The sequence below is a fragment of the Pristis pectinata genome, chromosome 27 (genome assembly GCF_009764475.1).
Source record: "Pristis pectinata isolate sPriPec2 chromosome 27, sPriPec2.1.pri, whole genome shotgun sequence".
Taxonomy (NCBI): Eukaryota; Metazoa; Chordata; class Chondrichthyes; order Rhinopristiformes; family Pristidae; genus Pristis; species Pristis pectinata.
Genome location: NC_067431.1, coordinates 4,666,275 through 4,684,283, shown reverse-complemented (window position 1 = coordinate 4,684,283; position 18,009 = coordinate 4,666,275). Strand labels below are relative to the sequence as shown.

Here is an 18,009-nt window from a genome sequence, read left to right as displayed (position 1 = left end):
TCTTCTCCTCTCAAAGTCAAAGTCAAGTTTATTGTCAGATGCACAAGTCCATGTGTGCACGGGTGTCATGAAAAACTTACTTGCAGCAGCATCACAGGCACATAGCATCAGATAAGCAGCATTCACAAGAAAAACTTAAAGTAAACATAAGTTAGTAACAACTTTTACAAGAAAGAAAACAAGCAGAACAAAAAAAAATGAAGTCCATTTTAGTGCAAAGTGATCAAAGTGGTCATAGTTTTGCTAAAGTCTAGTGATTAGGGTTGTGCCGGTTGGTTCAATAACCGAATGATTGAAGGGAAGTAGCTTTTCCTGAACCTGGTGGTGTGGGACTTCAGGCTTCTGTACCTCCTGCCTGATGGTGGCTGTGAGAAGATGGCATGGCTAGGTGGTGGGGATTTTTGATGATGGATGTCACCTTCTTGAGGCAGCGCCTCCTGTAGATACTACCCATGGTGGTGCCTGTGATGTATTGGGCAGAATCCATTATTCTCTGTGGCTTCTTATTTTCCTGCGCATTTGAATTGCTGCACCAGATCACGATGAAACCAGTCAGGATACTTTCAACAGTACATCTGCAGGTCTTTCTGAGACAGCGAATGTTGAACTTTGTTCTCTGGAGCCACCAAGCAAATGGCTGGATTTAGTGAAAATGAAGTTCCTCTGCATAAGAAGCCAATCAGCCAACCAGTGCTCTGGAGCATGGCTTGATCAACAGCAATACATGCACATTGCTGATTGCACTACCTCGTTGAACTTGAGTAGTCAATTGGAGATTCTGAAGAATATATTAAATACAAATATATTAATGTTTACTTTAAAATGTGTTCATTTCTAAAAGAGCTGGATGGAGCAGTGGGTCACTGCTTGCACTCCTGGCACTATTGTGGTACAAGTCTTCACAGCCTGTTGAGTGCTGGGATTTTGTATGAAAGGACTTTGGCCTAGTCTCAGCCCATTTCCCTGTGAGCCGACTGCACAAAATTGTCCCCTGATGGATACCGATTGGCAGTTTCACTTGGTCAGGCCCAAGGGAAGGTGGTCTGGGAAATGAGGGAAATGTCACAGTGGTGTGCTGGAGGGCATGCGTCTCGCATTGGGTCAAGGGAGGTGACGTAATTCAAAAGGGGCTCTGATTACTCCCTTGTTTGAGTGACCTTCCTCAACTCTTCAACCCTGCAGAGTTCTTCCACTTCTGGCCTCCTCCTTCCCCACTGAACCTCTCCCGGAGCTGTTTATGTCCTAATTCTGTCCTGGTATCTCTGCCTCTTTTCTATCAAGACCCTCATAAAATATACAGCTTTGAATAGCTTTACTATTGTCTGTTATTTTTTAATTGAAAACACAGGCATGAAGAATCTTGGGAAATTTGGGCATGTTAAGAGCTCTATTAAATATAAATAGACGTGGGTGTAATTATGTGTGCAGGGCACATTCTTGTTACATTGATTGAAGCTGGATTTTTTACTCTGACTTGAATATATGATTTGCAATACTTGTGATTAAAGCTTGACCAGATTCTTCACGCAATCACTGGCAGTCCCAGCGTCATTGTGTATCTCCAGGAGCTCCTGAAAACCACTGCAGGGGTGGTGGTTGCTCAGATGGAGACAGGGGAGTTATAGAGAGGGGAATAGTGGGAGCGGGAGAGTTATCGAGCAGGGAAAGGAGAGGAGGTAGAGGAGGCGGAGACAGATTTCTGGGGTGAGGCGGAGAGGGAGGGATGGGGGATATGGAGGGTGAGAAGGAGATATGGAAGGGGAGAGGGAGGGGTGGGGAGATATGGAGGGGGATGGGTGGGTCGGGGAGTTATGGTGGCGGGGAGAGGGAGGGTGGGAGAGTTATGGGGAGAGGGAGGGGTGGGGAAGGGGAGATATGGGGAGAAGGAGGGGTGGGGAGATGTGGAGCGGGGAGAGGTGTGGGTGGGGGAAAGGGAGGGATGAGGGAGACATGGTGGAGTGGGAGAGGGAGATGGGAACGGGGAGCTGAGGGAGAGGGGGGAAGGAGGAGTTATGGCCGAGGAGAGGGGCAGGTGGAGGGGATCTGCAGGGAACCGCGGTCACCTGGCCCGGGGGAGACCTGGGGCGGGGTAACGGAGGGAGGGAGAGGGGCGGTGGGACGAGTCTTCCACCAGCGATTTGTGAATGAAGTTCCCGCGCGGTCGGACACGCCCCGCCCTCCCCGATGACGTCACCGCAGCCTGCGGGGCGGGGATTCCCCGGGATTCCGGCAGCCCCCGGGGTCCCGGGATGTGTCCGAGCTCCGGAGCTGGAGACCGGCTGAGATGCGAGGACGGAGGCGGTGGGGAAGTGGTCCGGTGCCTGAGTCCCCGCGTGTGTGTGTCTGAGTCTGAGTGTGTGGGTGTGTGTGTAAGTGTGTCTGAGTCTGAGTGTGTGGGTGTGTGTGTAAGTGTGTCTGAGTCTGAGTGTGTGGGTGTGTGTGTAAGTGTGTCTGAGTCTGAGTGTGTGGGTGTGTGTGTAAGTGTGTCTGAGTCTGAGTGTGTGGGCGCTTGTTTGAGTGAGTGTGTGATTGTGCATGCGGGCACATGCCTGGTGACGCCCACACATGACCCCACCGGCGTGTGATCATTATTTATACCCGTGCAGCAGAGCCCGTTGTCGAGCTGTCTCGGTCTCCCTTGCCCCTGGACCTTGCCCTGTGAGGTCCATGTGGTAGCTGGTGCGTAGCAGCTGCCCAACGTTAACCACACACAGGCAACTTCCACTCCATGGTATTGTCCAGGCCCTGGAATGTCCGGACCCCGGGCACAATCCCAGCAGGGACACGCCTGATCCATGCTCCACCAGCCCGAGAGCTCAGACACTTTGCCATCGACACTGCTGCCATCATGGACAGGAGAGGGTCAACGTAAAGAACAAGTCGGTGGGTACACCTTCTGGGGGCGTGTGCAAACCGGAGGAGGAAGGTTGTCTTTGCGGAGTGAGCCTTGCAGCAGGAATCAGCTAGTCTGGTGTCTCAGTGACTCCGGTGGTCTCAGTGAACACCCTATGACTCCAGCTTAAAGTGGAGAAGGAGGGATTGGGCACCTCGAATCCATTCATCAGGAGCACACAGAGGACCAGTACAGGTGGCAGAAAGAGCAGCCCACCTCACAAACCTCCCACCCACCCACTCACCCCTCAGCCATCTCCTCTCCGTCTGTGGAAGAGTATGTAGCTCCCACAGTGGCCCCATTAACCACGTCAGAACCAGAGTGGAAGTCAGTCAACCTGGATCCTGAGGGACTGCCTGAGAAGAATGATATTTTTATTTAGTTTTACTTTAGTGAACTTTCCAACCAATTCACGGCCACATCATTAAAACCTGAAGACACAAAGCACTGCAGATGCTGGAATCTGGAGCAACACTCAAAAAGCTGGAGGAACTCAGCGGGTCGGGCAGCATCTGTGGAGGGAAATGAATGGTCGATGTTTCAGGTCAGGACCCTTCATCAGGACTGCTGGAGTCGAGAGTGATTTACTGCCACTCTGGTTCTGAGGTGGTTAATGGGGCCAGTGTGGGAACGACATACTCTTCCAGAGCCGGAGAGGAGAGGGTTGAGTGGGTGGGAAGTTTGTGAGGTGGTTTGCTCTTTCTGCCACTTGTACTGGTCCTCTGTGTACTCCCAATGGATGGACTCTCCGGTCCAGATGAAAGGTCTCGACCCAAAAAGCTGACTCTCCGTTTCCCTCCATAGATGCTGGCAGAGCTGGTAGACCCTTGCAATATTTGCTGTTACCCATGGATTGGGCACTCCAGATGAGAGACAGCACTGGCACACCTCCCTGATATTGAGCACCCCACGAAACAGAACAGCACAGCACTTCTCATAATCGTGCAGGTTCCTTGACCCAGCTCGTCCATGCCGACTGTGATTCCCATCTTCAGTAATCCCAGCTGCCTGCATCAGGCCCCAATCCTTCCACTCCTTTTCTATCCAAGTACCTGTCCAAATGCCTTTTAAATGTTGTAGTTGTACCTGTCTCCACCTCCTTGGGCAGCTCGTTCCAGATCCCCATCACCTCCCACGTGAAAAACGTACACCTCCCATCTCTTTAAAATTTTTCCCCTCTCACTTTAAACCTGTGCCTTCTAGTTCTGGATTCCCCTGTCCTGGGAAAAAGTCTCTGACTATTTATCCTATCATTGCCTCTCATAACTTTATAAATGTCTCTAAGGTCACCCCTCAGCCTCCTATGTTCCAGTGAGAACAAGCTCAGCCTATCCAATCTCTCCTTCTAACTGCAGCCCTCTGTTCCAGGCAACGGTCTGGTGAATCTCTTCTGCGCTTCGGGGAGTCAAGTTCTGGTAGGACATATAGAGGGTTCTCTCCTGTGTTGATGTACAGGGAGAACTTGGGGTACAAGTCCATAGCTCCCTGAAACTGGAGACACAGGTGGACCGGGCAGCGAAGAAGGCATTTGGTCAGCTTGTCTTCATAGGCTGAGGCATTGAGTGTAAGAGTTGGGACATTATGCTTCAGTTGTACAAAACATTGGTCAGACTGCACTTGGAGTATTGTGTACAGTTCTGATCACCACACTACAGGATGGATGTGGTAGCAACTGAGAGAACGCAGAAGAGATTCACCAGGACGTTGCCTGGAATGGAGGGTTGTAGTTACAAGGAGAGATTGGAGCGGTTGCGTTTGTTCTCACTGGAATGTAGGGGGCTGAGGGGTGACCTTATAGAGGTTTACAAAATTATGAGGGGCATAGGTAGGGTAGACAGAGTCTTTTTCCCAGGGCAGGGGAGTGTAGAACTAGAGGGCACAGGTTTAAGGTGAGAAGGGAGGAATTGAAAGGAGATCTGAGGGGTAAGTGTTTCACACGGAGGGTGGTGGGTGTATGGAACGAGCTGCCAGAGGTGGTGGTGGAGGCAGGTACAAATACAACGTTTGAAAGGCATTTGGGCAGGTACTTGGGTACAAAAGGAGAAGCGGGCTATGGACATAGTGCAGGCGTGGGATTAGTGTGGATGGGCACCGTGGTCGGCATGGAGCAATAGGACCATTTCTGTGATGTATGGTTCAGTAATTCGATGAAGTGATTGCATCAAAATGAGCCAATAGGAGACTGAATGTTGGGCGGCTGAATTCTGGGTCACTCTCTGACATTTCACCTTTTTAATGCATTTTTCTGGTGAGACCATCGTCGTCAAGGCCAGCGTTTACTGTCCATCCCTGATTGTCCCTGAACAGAGTGACTTGCAGGGCCATTTTGGAGGCACCCATGTTGTTAATGCATGAACAGTGCCTCATCGTGTGGCTGTTTGGACCCTGGATGAAGACTAACTTCAGTGCAGAGCCAGCTGTCTCTCTGAGTACAGGTTGTCAGTAAGCTGTTCACATCCATCTGTGTGGCTCAGGCTCTGCGAGAGCTGATGTTGACGGCGGCTTTTTGCAGTGAGGTGTTCTGTTATCCAGCACACACACTGCCCAAGCCAGAGAGCACAAATTCAAACACTGGAATAGAGTCACCAACTCAGGAATTTCATGTTCCTTAGGAACTTCCCAGCCACAGTTAAAGCTGTCAGGGAGAAGCACAGAAACATTTCTGTCCCCAGCACTGGGCAAGGCATGAACAGGGTGCAGCAGAGCTGGTTTGAGACTGGTGGTCTGGTTCCTTCCCACTGGGAATTCACAGTGAATTGAATGGGAAAATGGGAAAAGGGGGATTACGAAAAGATAAATTCACCAGAGGTGGACCAGAAACACAAGCAGCACGGGGTTCTGCCTCAGGAAGGAAGCGATATCCTGGGTGTAGCCTTTGGATGCTCGGGGTGGTGAAGGCCCTGACTGATGGGTGAGAGGTGTTCATCATCCTTGTGTTGCTTCCCGCATGGAGCTGATTCAGTCCTGCTGCTTGGAAGCTCCCCATTGTCCTGCTCCCTGAACATCCTTCTCCTCTCCCGCCCACCATCTCTCTCTCTCCGTCCCTCTTTTACCCCCTTCCCTTCCTCTTTATTTTTCCTTTGCACTTTTATTTTCCTTGTCTCTTCTTGTCTTCGAGAAGGTGTGGGTGGGGAACCAGGAAGATTCCAAGGAGGGAGTTCAGAGTTTAGACAATGGCAAGGTGTTTCCAAGTCGGGGTGGTGTGTGACTTGGAGGGGAGCTGCCGGAGGTGGTGGGTCCCGTGTGCCTGCTGTCCTCTAGCTCACGGAAGTCGTGGGTTTGGAGCTGTTGACGAAGTGCACCGGGCACAGAGCGGCCTCGTGAGGCTGCGGGTGGAGGGAGGGACTGTTTGAGGGGATGCAAGTCATTTGTTTGAAACGCAACACTTCCCTCACACTTTGTCTGCTCCTTCACTCTCGCATGTCGCTGACCACATCCCTCAGTTGGTGCGAGGAGTGCGAGGAAGTCAGGCCGATCCTGAGGACCTGAGCGCCCAGCTTTCCCTGATTATCGCCAGTCAGAACTTTCTACAGGTCTGCCTCTGTGCCCATGTTGTCCCCCCCAACCCCTGTCCTCCCTCTCTGTCCATGTGTTTTCCCCCCTCTGTCCCCTCTCCCGTCCCCTCTCCCTCTGTCTCCCCTCCCCCTCTGTCTCCCCCTCCCTCTCAGTCCCCCGCCCCCCTTTCTCTCTCCCCTCCCCTCTCTGTCCCCCTCCCCACGTTCCCCTCTCCCTCTGTGCCCACATTCCCCCCCCCTCTCAATCTCCCCAATTCTGTCCCGTCTCCCTCCCCCGTGTCTGTACCTCCTGTGCACCATCTCTCTCCCCGTCTCCCCCTCCTTCCTCTCCCTTGCTGTCCCCACCCCCTTGTTTGCCTGACTTCCTGTCTTTGACTAAAGCCAAACTCATCTGCCAATGTGGACGTGGTCTGTGGTGCCACAGAAGAGGAGGTGCTCAGGTTACGAGGTTGTGGTATTGGACAAAATGTGTCGGTTTGCTTATCGCACAGAAAACAGAATAAATTGGTCTTTTCGGGGCTGGAAGTAGGTAATTAGTGAGGTACCCCGGGGACCAGTTCTTGGCCTTCAGTTGTTGAATATTTGTGTCACTGACCCGGAGGAGGGGCAGATGTAAGCTCTCGATGACCTGACAGTAGGTGGAAGGGCTTGTTGTGATGAGGATATCGTGACTCTGCAGGGCGATATAGACAGAGTGAGTGAGTGGGCAAACACGTGGCAAATGGAGTTTAATGGGGGGGGGGAGAAAGTGAGGAATCAAAAGACAGACGATTATCTAAATGGAAAGACACTGAAAGTGATGGAAGTACAGAGGGATCGAGGTGTTCCTGTGCATGATTCACAAAAAGTTAGCAGGCAGGTGCAGCCGGTAATTAAGAAAGACTTTACACAACACTGTTGGAGTTTAGAAATCGGGAGGTTTTGTTGCAATTGAGGACACACCAGAGCAACAGGAGAGCCGCTGCCTCAGTGCCAGTGACCCAGGTTCATTCCTGACCTCCGGCGCTGTCTGTCTGTCTGTCTGGAGTTTGCACGTTCTCCCCGTGACCGTGTGGGGTCCCCCAGGTGCTCCGGTTTCCTTCCACACGGGGTCAGGCGGTTAATTGGCTGCTGTGAATTGCCCCTCGTGTGTAGGTGAGGGGTAGAATCTGGGGAGTTGATAGAATGCAATTCCCCTTTTCCTATCTTCAGACCTGAAGAAGGGTCCTGACCTGAAACGTTGACCGCCTGCTTTTCTCCACGGATGCTGCCTGGCCTGCTGAGTTCCTCCAGCATCGTCGTGTTTCTCATCTCAGTTCCAGCATCTGCAGTCCTTTGTTTCTTCAACAAAGTGGAGTCCAGTTTCTTGCTTCATAGCACCCACACTGCAGCCACCAGCCACCCCTGAACTCCCACCATTCAATCACCCGTTACATCTCACGTGCCTGCTGTTTGCCTCATGGTTTTGGAGACTGCTGGGTGCGGAGAAGGCGGGCAGGACAATGAGGAATGACAAATATGCCAAGTTTGATTGGTATGTTTAACCAGTAAATACGATTTTGGTTTCTCAGTGATCTTTATAACTGTGCTAGAGTTGATCCTGGTAGCGTAGCAGTTAGCGCGACGCTATTACAGCGGCCAGCGATCGGGGTTCGATTCCCGTCGCTGTCTGTAAGGAGTTGTACGTTCTCCCGTGTCTGTGTGGGTTTCCTCCGGGTGCTCCGGTTTCCTCCCACATTCCAAAGACGTACGGGTAGGTTAATTTGGGTTTAAAATTGGCGGCGCGGACCTGTTGGGCCAGAAGGGCCTGTTACCACGCTGTAAGTAAAACTTAAAAAAACTTGAATACCTTCTGGTGTAGAATAACATCTCACAGCAGCTTTACCCAGTTGGACAAGCACCCTCTGTTCCTTATTTTCCTGCTCCAGACATCCCATTTTATGTCTCTGCAATCTCACCTGTGTAGAAAGGGTTAATTCTTTCTATTTACCTTTTATCCTCTCGGTTGCATCGGCTTCAATGCTCCATGGGAGCAGATAGTTACCAGAGAAATTAGTTTGCAGACCACTGTTTTCTCCAGCGCTGCCATGCAGTTGATCCCTTTAATGTCCAGGTGTGGAGTCACCAGGATCAACTCTAGCACAGTTATAAAGGTCACTGAGAAATCAAAATCATCTTTACTGGTTAAATCAGTATGTTTGTGAATGCAGTTGAATTAGTTTCACTCCTTTACAGGCCACAAAATACAGAATTTGAAAACGTCTGAAATCACTTTGGAGATCTTGTGTGCATCTTTGTGTGGTGTCACGTGTATCACTGTGTGTATCATTGAGTGTATCATTGTGTGTCATCAAGTGTATCATCGGACGTATGTATCATTGTTCATGTTATTCCACGTGTCATTGTATCAGTTTTACATCTTCAAGAGCTGTCAGTGTGTCCCGTGTGTCACTCTGCAGACGCTGCTTGTCACTGCACTCAGAAGCCACAAGAGTCCAATCGCAACAACTATTATCAGTCATTGACTGAGCAATGACTTGCTGAAAGAATGGAAGTTGGATAATTACCCAAGGAAAATAATCACAGGGTTTGCGGAAGGACCTGGGCATTAAACGATTGGCTCCTTCAAAGAGCCAGCCCAGCATGATGGGCCAAACACTCTCCGACTCAGCTGTCTCATTCTGTGAATTTTATAATGAATATATTAGTTTTCAAAGGAAAATAAAAGTACCAAAAATCCGCGGCAAGGACGCTTGCATCCTTCTCCACAGCCTTTAGCAAAGCCACAGACTGCAGAGGTGGGTGACCATCTCCTTCTCAACACAGTGGTCCCTGGGGCAGCCTGCGAGGGGAGTGATATTTCGACCTTACAGCAGACATGGTCGAGACGCTGTGTCAGGACTGTGAAGGGGAGGTAGCCGGTATACAGAGGTGAGAGGGAGAGAAGGAGGGGTGAGGCGGGGGCTGGTAGGTGATAGGTGGAACGTGGTGAGGGGGGGATCAAGTGTATTGTCAAGTTCATATTCCATCACCAAGTGAACAGTCAATTAACCTCTCTCTCTCTCTCCCTCCCTCTCTCTCTCTCTCTCTCTCTCTTTCGCTTCTCCACCTCCTCCACGGCCTTTAGTTTATTGATTCATGGTGCAATGAAAAATTTGCTGCAGAATCACAGGCACATAGCATCATATCAGCAGCATTCACAAGAAAAACATAAATTAAACATTTTTTTACAAGAAAGAACACAATTAGAACAAACAAAAACAAAGCCCATTTTAGTGCAAAATGATCAAAGTGGTCACAGTGTTGCTGAACTGTGGTGATTGGGGTTGTGCAGGTTGGTTCAAGAACCGAATGGTTGAAGGGAAGTAGCTGTTCCTGAACCTGGTGGTGTGGGACTTCAGGCTTCTGTATCTCCTGCCTGACGGTAGCTGTGAGAAGACGGCACGGCCCGGATGATGGGGACCTTTGATGACGGATGTTGCCTTCTTGAGGCAGCGCCTCCTGTAGATACTCCCATTGGATGATGATGGATCCCGGTGGGGGAGGGGTGGGGTGGGGTTGGGAGACAGTGGCTGGTGGGTGATGAGTAGAGTCAGATAAGGAGAGAGGAAAACAAGTCGGTAGATGGAGCCAGGAGGGGGAAGGGGAGGCTGGAGGTCCAGGCAGAGCCCGGAAGGTGATGTGGACCCAGATAAGGGAGGGGCGAGGGTCTGATGGAACCAGGTGGGGGAGGGCAATGAAACTGGGAAATGGAGGGATGGGAAGGGTTGCTTGTAAAAAGAGGGAACAACACCTCGTGTTCCGCCTGGATAGTCTACAACCCAATGGTATGAATTTTCCAATTTCATGTAACGCACACACCCTGTGTTACTTTCTCTTCCCTTCTGATCCACCCTGGTTTTTTCAACCTCTCTTTTTTCCAAAGCCCACCCAGCCCCCAGTTTTGTTCCCCTCTCCTACCTGGTCCACCTACCTATCATCTCCCCCCTCTCCTGGAACCACCTATCACCTACCAGCCCCTGTCTCACCCCTCCCTCTCACCTCTGTGTACCGGCTACCTCCCCTCTACACTCTCAGTCGTGATGCAGGGTCTCGACTCAAATTGTCAGCCATCCCTCTGGCTCCGCAGATGCTGCCTGACCTGCTGAGTTGCTCCTACAGATTATTTTGTGCTCCACATTCCTGGGTCTGCAGTTCTTCGTGTCTCCAAAATACAAGTAACGTTTTCTTGCAATAATCCTGTGATTTTACTCCAAGGTCACATGTTGATGAGTCCAGAATTTTCATTTTTAGTCTCTCGGTGTCCTGGTGAGTTGGCATCTTGAAGCAGGTCACAACACAGTCCGAGATCCTTGTCTCCTCTCATCTTTCTACATCCTTCTACCGTGGGCAGGCATGGTAGTGTAGTGAGCGTAACGCTTTACAGCGCCAGTGACCTGGGTTCAATTCTGGCCGCTATCTGTAAGGAATTTATATGTTCTTCCCGTGTCTGTGTGGGTTTCCTCCGGGTGCTCCGGTTTCCTCCCACATTCCAAAGACGTACAGGTTAGGAAGTTGTGGGCATGCTATGTTGGCGCCGGAAGCGTGGCGACACTTGTGGGCTGCCCCCAGAACACTCTACGCAGAAGATACATTTCACTGTCTGTTTCGATGTACATGTAACTAATAAAGATATCTTCACTGACAGCCTATGGGGCAGCAAGCCAGTCCTCACACTGTGACCTGCCCCAGATCACTGCTTGCCCTTTGTTGTTTAGTTCTACACTCCCTGACAATTGACTGATATCACTCACTGGCCCCATCAGGCACCTGGGTACAGAGACCTGGTGAAGAAGTGAGTCACAGTACAGCCTGTGGAGAAGGTGCCCGAAACCTGAGCAACCAGCTCCACACGGTGACGAGAGGTGGTGTTGCAATTCCATCCCTTAACAGGCTCATGGCAGGTGGAGAAAATGGGAATAAAAAGCAGGAAAGCTGGAAAATGGGCTGGATCCGTCAGTGATCCGCTGTGGGAGAGGAAGTAGGGCTGGTGCCTGCAGGCAGTGGAGGGTCACAAGTATTTCTCACACTTGGTTATCAAGTCTTATCCAGCTGGCACTGTCCATCTGATAGAAGTCTGAGACAGATGGATTGTTGGACCACAGGCTGTGTGAACAGAAGCTGTAGCCACGACGTTATTGAATGGCAGACTAGGCTCGTTGGGCCGAGTGGCCAACTCCGATGGGCCAGAGGGGGAGTGGAGAGCAGCCACAGGCCTGGAACAAGGTGCCCCTCTGATGACCACTGACGTCTCACCCCTTCTTCCTTCAGGTTCTCAGCAACGATAACACCATGACCCTGAAGGCCATCACCCAGAAGGATACTGGGAAATAGAGCTGTTGTACCGTGAGTTGATGCCGGGGAGAGTGAGGTCAGCCTGATGTAAGATAAGATAAGATATCTTTATTAGTCACATGTGCATTGAAACACACAGTGAAATGCATCTTTTTGTATTGAGTGTTCTGGGGACAGGCTTCAAGTGTCGCCACACTTCCAGCGCCAACATAGCATGTCCACAACTGCCTAACCCGTACACCTTCGGAATGTGGGAGGGAACCGGAGCACCTGGAGGAAACCCACGCAGACACGGGGAGAATGTACAAACTGCTTACAGACAGCGGCCGGAATTGAACCCGGGTCGCTGGCGCTGTAATAGCGTTATGCCAACCGCTACACTACCGTGCCTGCCCATATGTAAATATGAATTAGGAGCAGGTGTGGGCCACTTGATCTCTTGAACCTTTGCCACCAGGACTGATCTGATTGTCCCCCCTTCTATGCTTTCCGATCTAATCCTGGTAACCTTTCAGCTCTGTGAGCTTGACATGAGCAAGGAATTCCATTGCACCTTGGTGTATCTGACCAAAAATGAATCTGTTTATCTGTTATACTTAGCAGCTATGCAGCTATCTATCAACCTCGATCTTAAAAATATTCAAAGACTCTGCTTCCAGGCTCTTTAAGGAAGAAAGTTCTGAAGATTCACAACCTTCTGAAAGAAAAATATTCACTGCTTCTCTGTTTTCAATGGGTGGCCCCTTATTTGGAAGCAGCAGCCTTTAGTTCTAGATTCTTCCACGAGAAGAAACGTCCTCTCCTCATCCAAGTGGTCAAGACCTAACGAGATCTTCTACGTTTCAATCAAGTCACTGCTCACTCTCCTGAACTCAAGCAAATACATGCTTAGCTTGTCCGACCTGGGACTCCAGATGTCTGGTGTGTCTTTGATAACCAAGTGTGCAAGAAGTGTTTTCAGCTCCTGTCTTTAACCTCAGGGTTTCTGAGCTTGAGGTGCAGTTGGAGTCACTCTGGAACACACTGGACGCTGAGAATTTCGTGGACCACATGTTTCTAAAGATGGTCAGCTGAGAGAGTTCTAGAGGAGCAGGGATGGAGGAGACAGACAGTGAAGCCAATGGGCACGTTCAGATGGTTTCCAGTGCTGTTGGAGGTCTTGTCCACAGCACCGCAGGGAAAGTGGGGGGCATTGAGTCCAGCAGTGAGGGGAACTGCAATAGTTCAAAAGGCAAAAGAGAATGGGGATGAATCTGCGGAGCTGCCTCTCTCACTGCAGGATGCACATCATGGACTAAGTTGCAAGGAACTGGGAAAGCAAGAGTTGATGGTCCACATTGGATTAATGATGTAACCCTCCAGAGGGAGAGGGAGAGATTTAGCACTTGTGGGAGAAACCAGAACTACCACTAAAACAGGTAAGGTAAGCACTGATAAATACAATGGGAAATCGAGGAGAGTGTGGGAATGTCTGTGGTTAGATGCATAATAAACAATGCTGTTCCATTGAACACCCCCAGGCCAGGGATTACCATACACAGGCGTGGGTGTGCACGTGAGTGCATTGATGTACTGTATGTGTCTTTGTGTAGTTGTGTGTATTGGAATGTGCAGGTGTGTGCATCCTGGTGAATAGACAACTTCTTTTACAGAGAGTGGCTGACATCTGGAATGTGCTGCCTGAGGAGGTAGTGGAATCAGATACAATCACGTGTTTAAGAGACATTTATTCAGGTATTTAACGGCATAAAAGGATCCGTTCCAAATGCGGGCAAAGGGGATTAGTGTGGACAGGTAAAAAGGAGGGCATGTACTTGGTGGGCTGAAGAGCCTGTTTCTGTGCCGTTTCTATGACTCTTTGACCCTGTGAATGAGCAGCTAACCCTGCGTCTGTTGGAACGTTTAGCTGATTTGTTAATTTACAGCCGTGTCCCTTTGAGTGCCTCCACAGGTATGTTTGAGTGTCTGTCCATACAGATGTAGAACTTGCGTCTCTGTGCGTGTGTGTCTGCCAGAGTGTATCGGTGTGCTTTTGTTCATGTGGATGTCTGAGTGTGCCTGTGGTCTACAGGTGCGTGTTCATCCTCGGAGATGTACAGGTATCCATGACCAGGTGGACATGCAGACAAAATAGACTGGAATCTGGAACAAAAAGAAACAGAACGCGGGAAGAACTCAGCAGGTTAGGCATCGTCTGTTGAGGCAAAAGGTGTAAATCCACGTTTTGGGTGGAGACCCTGCGTTTGGGCTGAGAGGGAAGAGCAAAGGTTGCCAGTACACCGCAGTATGGGCGCAGGGTGGGGCAGAGGCTGGTGGGTGATGGGTGGAGCCAGATGGGGAGGGGATGGTGGGCAGATGAAAACAGGTGTGTGTATCTGTGTGTGCGCTAGTCTGCAGTCTACGTCAATGCACAGGTATTAATACCTCTTCACACGTGTAGAAAACTATCATTCTCTCTGTTGCTTATCAGTAACCAGCAAAGTGCATGTACATAGAATGCTTACTGAACCCGTACATTATCTTGAAATGCTCGGTCAAACCAGGACCTTGAAAGAATAAAATCAGCACATTAGAAGAGCATGTGGTGTGGACCTGGTTCCAAGATTTACAACGGTTTCTGAGGTAGTTGGAGATGGCACAATACACATTGCAGTGTGGAATTTAGGGAAAGGGGTATTTGTGAAAACATATGCAGGCACATATGCACACTCACATACACTCAGAGGCATGCGTACACACATGCAAAAACATACTTATGCACAAACACAGACACATTCCTTCGTTCATGTGTGCACACACAATCTCACATGCACTTGCAATTACACACTAATGCACACATACATAGAAACAAACATTTTCAAACATATGTAAGCACACAGGCACACATACACGTGCACACACACACATGCACACACACGCACACACAAACACACACAAACACATGCACACACACATGCACGCAATGCACATGCATGCATACACACACACACACACACACACACACACACACACACACACACACACACACACACACACACACACACAGAGCTTCATATTCTTCTTAGGCAGTCCCTCAGGATCGAGGGTGACTTGCTTCTGACTGCTGAGGCCAATGTGGGAAGCACAGAACCCTCCATAGATGGGGCAGGAAGTGTCTGATGAGGTGGGCGGTAGTTTGTGTGGCGATGCAGGGCTTCTGTCGCTCCCAGTGCACGGACTCAAGGTTCTTATCCTGACTGCTCCTTCTCCAGTTGACTGGTGATGGGTCAGAGATCCCCTGGAGTCAGTGGGGACATCACATCTTTTTAAGGAGGCTTCAAGCAAATCTTTGAATCTCTTCCTCTGATGACCTGATGGTCTTTTCCTTCGACAGAGCTCAGAGCCCAAGGAGCTGCTCAGTGTGAGTAGGACCTCAGTGCTGGAGATGTTGGCCTGGGAAAGGGGACTGACAGAGGTTTGCTCACCCTTCCAGTGAACTTGGAGAATTTTGTAGACACAACGTCAGTGGTATGTTTCACAGCGCCCTGAGGTGGCCGGTGCAGGTAATCCAAGCATATTATAGAGGGCAAGGATCACTGCTACCCAGTAGACCATGAGTTTTGTGTCAAGTCCGAGGTCTTTCTCAATCAACCGAAGACTGTGCTGCCACAGTGAAGACAGCAGCTCCCAAAATATGGGAAGTGGTCCACATTTTCCCGAGTTTTGCCATGAATCTTTAGAGGGCAGTGTTGCACTGTGGGGACAGGTCGGTCGAGGACCTTTCTCTTTGCAGGCAGCAAAAAAACAAACTCAACAGGTCAGGCAGCGTCTGCGGAGGCAGAGGGATGGTCGACATTTCAGGTCGAGACCCTGCTTCAGGACTGAGAGTGTAGAGGGGAGATAGGCAGTATAAAGAGGTGAGAGGTGGTGGTGGTGGGGGGGGGGGTGGTGAGATAGTGGCTGGTAGGCGATAGGTGGAACCAGGTGAGGTGGGGGGGATGATGGGGAGGTGGAGCCGGGCGGGGGGAGTGAAGAGGGAAGGTCGAGACAGAGGCTGGAAGGTGATGAGGGAACCAAATATGGGAGGGGTGATGAAGTCGGGTGGGGGAGGGTAATGAGTCTGGGTAACGGCGGGTGGGGGGGGGAGGTGGGCACGGAGGGGTAGATGGACAAGGTGAACAAAGTGAGAGAGACCCTGGGTAGACTGGTGGGAGTGGGAAAGGGGCACAGCAAACAGATGGGGCCCTGGACATCTTGCCTGCAATGTTACGTATAGGTCTGGTTTTCCCACCGCAGGAAGATATACTCATGACTGGAGGAGACCAGCAGCAGGTTCATCACATTAGTTCCTGGGATGGGCAACTTGTTAAGCAGATGGGGCCTGCGCTCTTGAGCTTAAAAAAATGAGGGGTGATCCCTTTGGGATATACAAAATTCAGATAGGACTTGAGAAACAAAGGACTACGGATCACTGCCCTGCTTTTCCCTCCTATATATCGGGCTTCCCCTTTTCCTATCTTCAGTCCTGAAGAAGGGTCCTGGCCCAAAACATTGACCGCCTGCTTTTCTCCACGGATGCTGCCTGGCCTGCTGAGTTCCTCCAGCATCACCGTGTTTTTCATTCAGATAGGACAATGTGATAGGTGCGGAGATCATGTCTCCCCTGGCTAGATCCCCTGGCAGGGGTCACAGACTCCAACTGAGGGATGGGCCATACAGGACAGAGATGAAGACACAGAGGGTGGTGGGTATGGGGAACGAGCTGCCAGAGGAAGTGTATAGGGTATAGGTATAGGTATAGGTACAATATTTTAACAACGTTTGGACAAGTACGTGGATAGGAGAGGTTTAGAGGGATACAGGCCAAATGCAGGCGAACGGGACCAGCTCAGGTAAGCACCTTGGTCGGCATGGATGAGTTGGGCCTGTTGCTGTGCTGTATAATTCTATGAAAAGAAAATTCTTCACCCAGAGGATGGTAGAACTTTGGAATTCTTTACCCGAAAGGCCCAGTCACTGACTAGGTTCAAGAAAGGGATTAATACAGTTTTAGTTTTAAAGAAATGTAGGGATTTAGTTGGTACAAGAACGTGGTGCCAAGGTAAAAGAGCAGTCATGATTTTATTGAATAGAGGATCAGGCACAAAGTGCCAAATGGCCTGTACATGCTTCTGTCTCTGATGTTTCTTACGTCCATGTTCATACATGTATACACACACACACACACACACACACACACACACACACACACACACACACACACACACACACACACACACACACACACACACACACACACACAAACCATGCACAAGCTCACAACCACTTTTCCCTCACCGGCAGACACCTCTCCAGCTGATCTCACTGCCTCCCACTTCTGATCACCTCACACAGCTTGACCATCATCACACAGTAAGTCTGAACCACACTATTAAGCCTTTCCAGAGCACTATTAGTCCAGTAACTGATGGAAGGTGTGTTGTTAATCGTCAAGTGTCAGACGTTGAGGGTCTTTTTATTTACTCATTCAGAGGATGTGAACATCCTCTGAATGTGGCAATGTTGGCATTTATTGTCTGTCTCTAATTTCCTCTGTGACCTGAGCAGGGTCTGGAGTCACATATTGTCCAGACAGGGGAAGATTTCTGTCCTCAAATGATATCCATGAACTGTAGAATCATGCATCTCCATAGCAACCCACCAGGCTCCCTGGGTATTCAGAGGCCCAGCTAAGCTGGATTTGAACGACCAGGGTTAAACTGTAAGCAGAGAGATGCAATTGATGGCCTGTCATCTGCTCCTTGTTGAACACAGTTTGTGAGCAGAGAGCCAGGCACTCAGGACTTTTTTAGACAACAGAAATGTTTCACACGTTAAATCATTTCCATAATTTATTCACATTTTATCTTTACTGATTGAGTGCACACAAAGCAAACGCAGGTAAACTCACTGGGACCACGAGCACAGAACTTAACCCTTCAGGAGCAGAAGGCAAGTGTGGGGATGAACCTTTTATTCCAAACATTCCTCTTTTGAAGACGTAATAGTTTCTGAAGAGCTTTTGTGAGACGATGAGTTTTATTACTGATACTGTTGTGTCTAATTCCCATTTGCCGGTTCATGGGGCTGGTACTCCATGTAGATCCTCTGGTGGGAGAACGCAAATCTCAGCGATTATGCCACCAGCATTCTCTGGAGTTACTTTTGTTACTCCTTTGATGGGAAGACTGCAGAGGCTCTTGGAAATATCGTGCCACCAAGTTGATGATCCCTTTGGACCCAAGAAAGTTGCTCCAGAATATGGGAAAC

General features: G+C 49.9%; 1 protein-coding gene across 1 annotated transcript in view; it reads left to right on the top strand.

Moving 5' to 3' along the window:
- Positions 1–11,760, top strand: part of LOC127583565 (CMP-N-acetylneuraminate-beta-galactosamide-alpha-2,3-sialyltransferase 4-like) — a 34,755-nt gene extending 22,995 nt beyond the window's left edge. Inside the window, exon 6 of the mRNA XM_052039687.1 lies at positions 11,698–11,760. Coding sequence (XP_051895647.1) covers positions 11,698–11,760 — 63 coding nt within the window. The remainder of the gene's footprint in view (positions 1–11,697) is intronic.
- Positions 11,761–18,009: the final 6,249 nt, after the last annotated feature.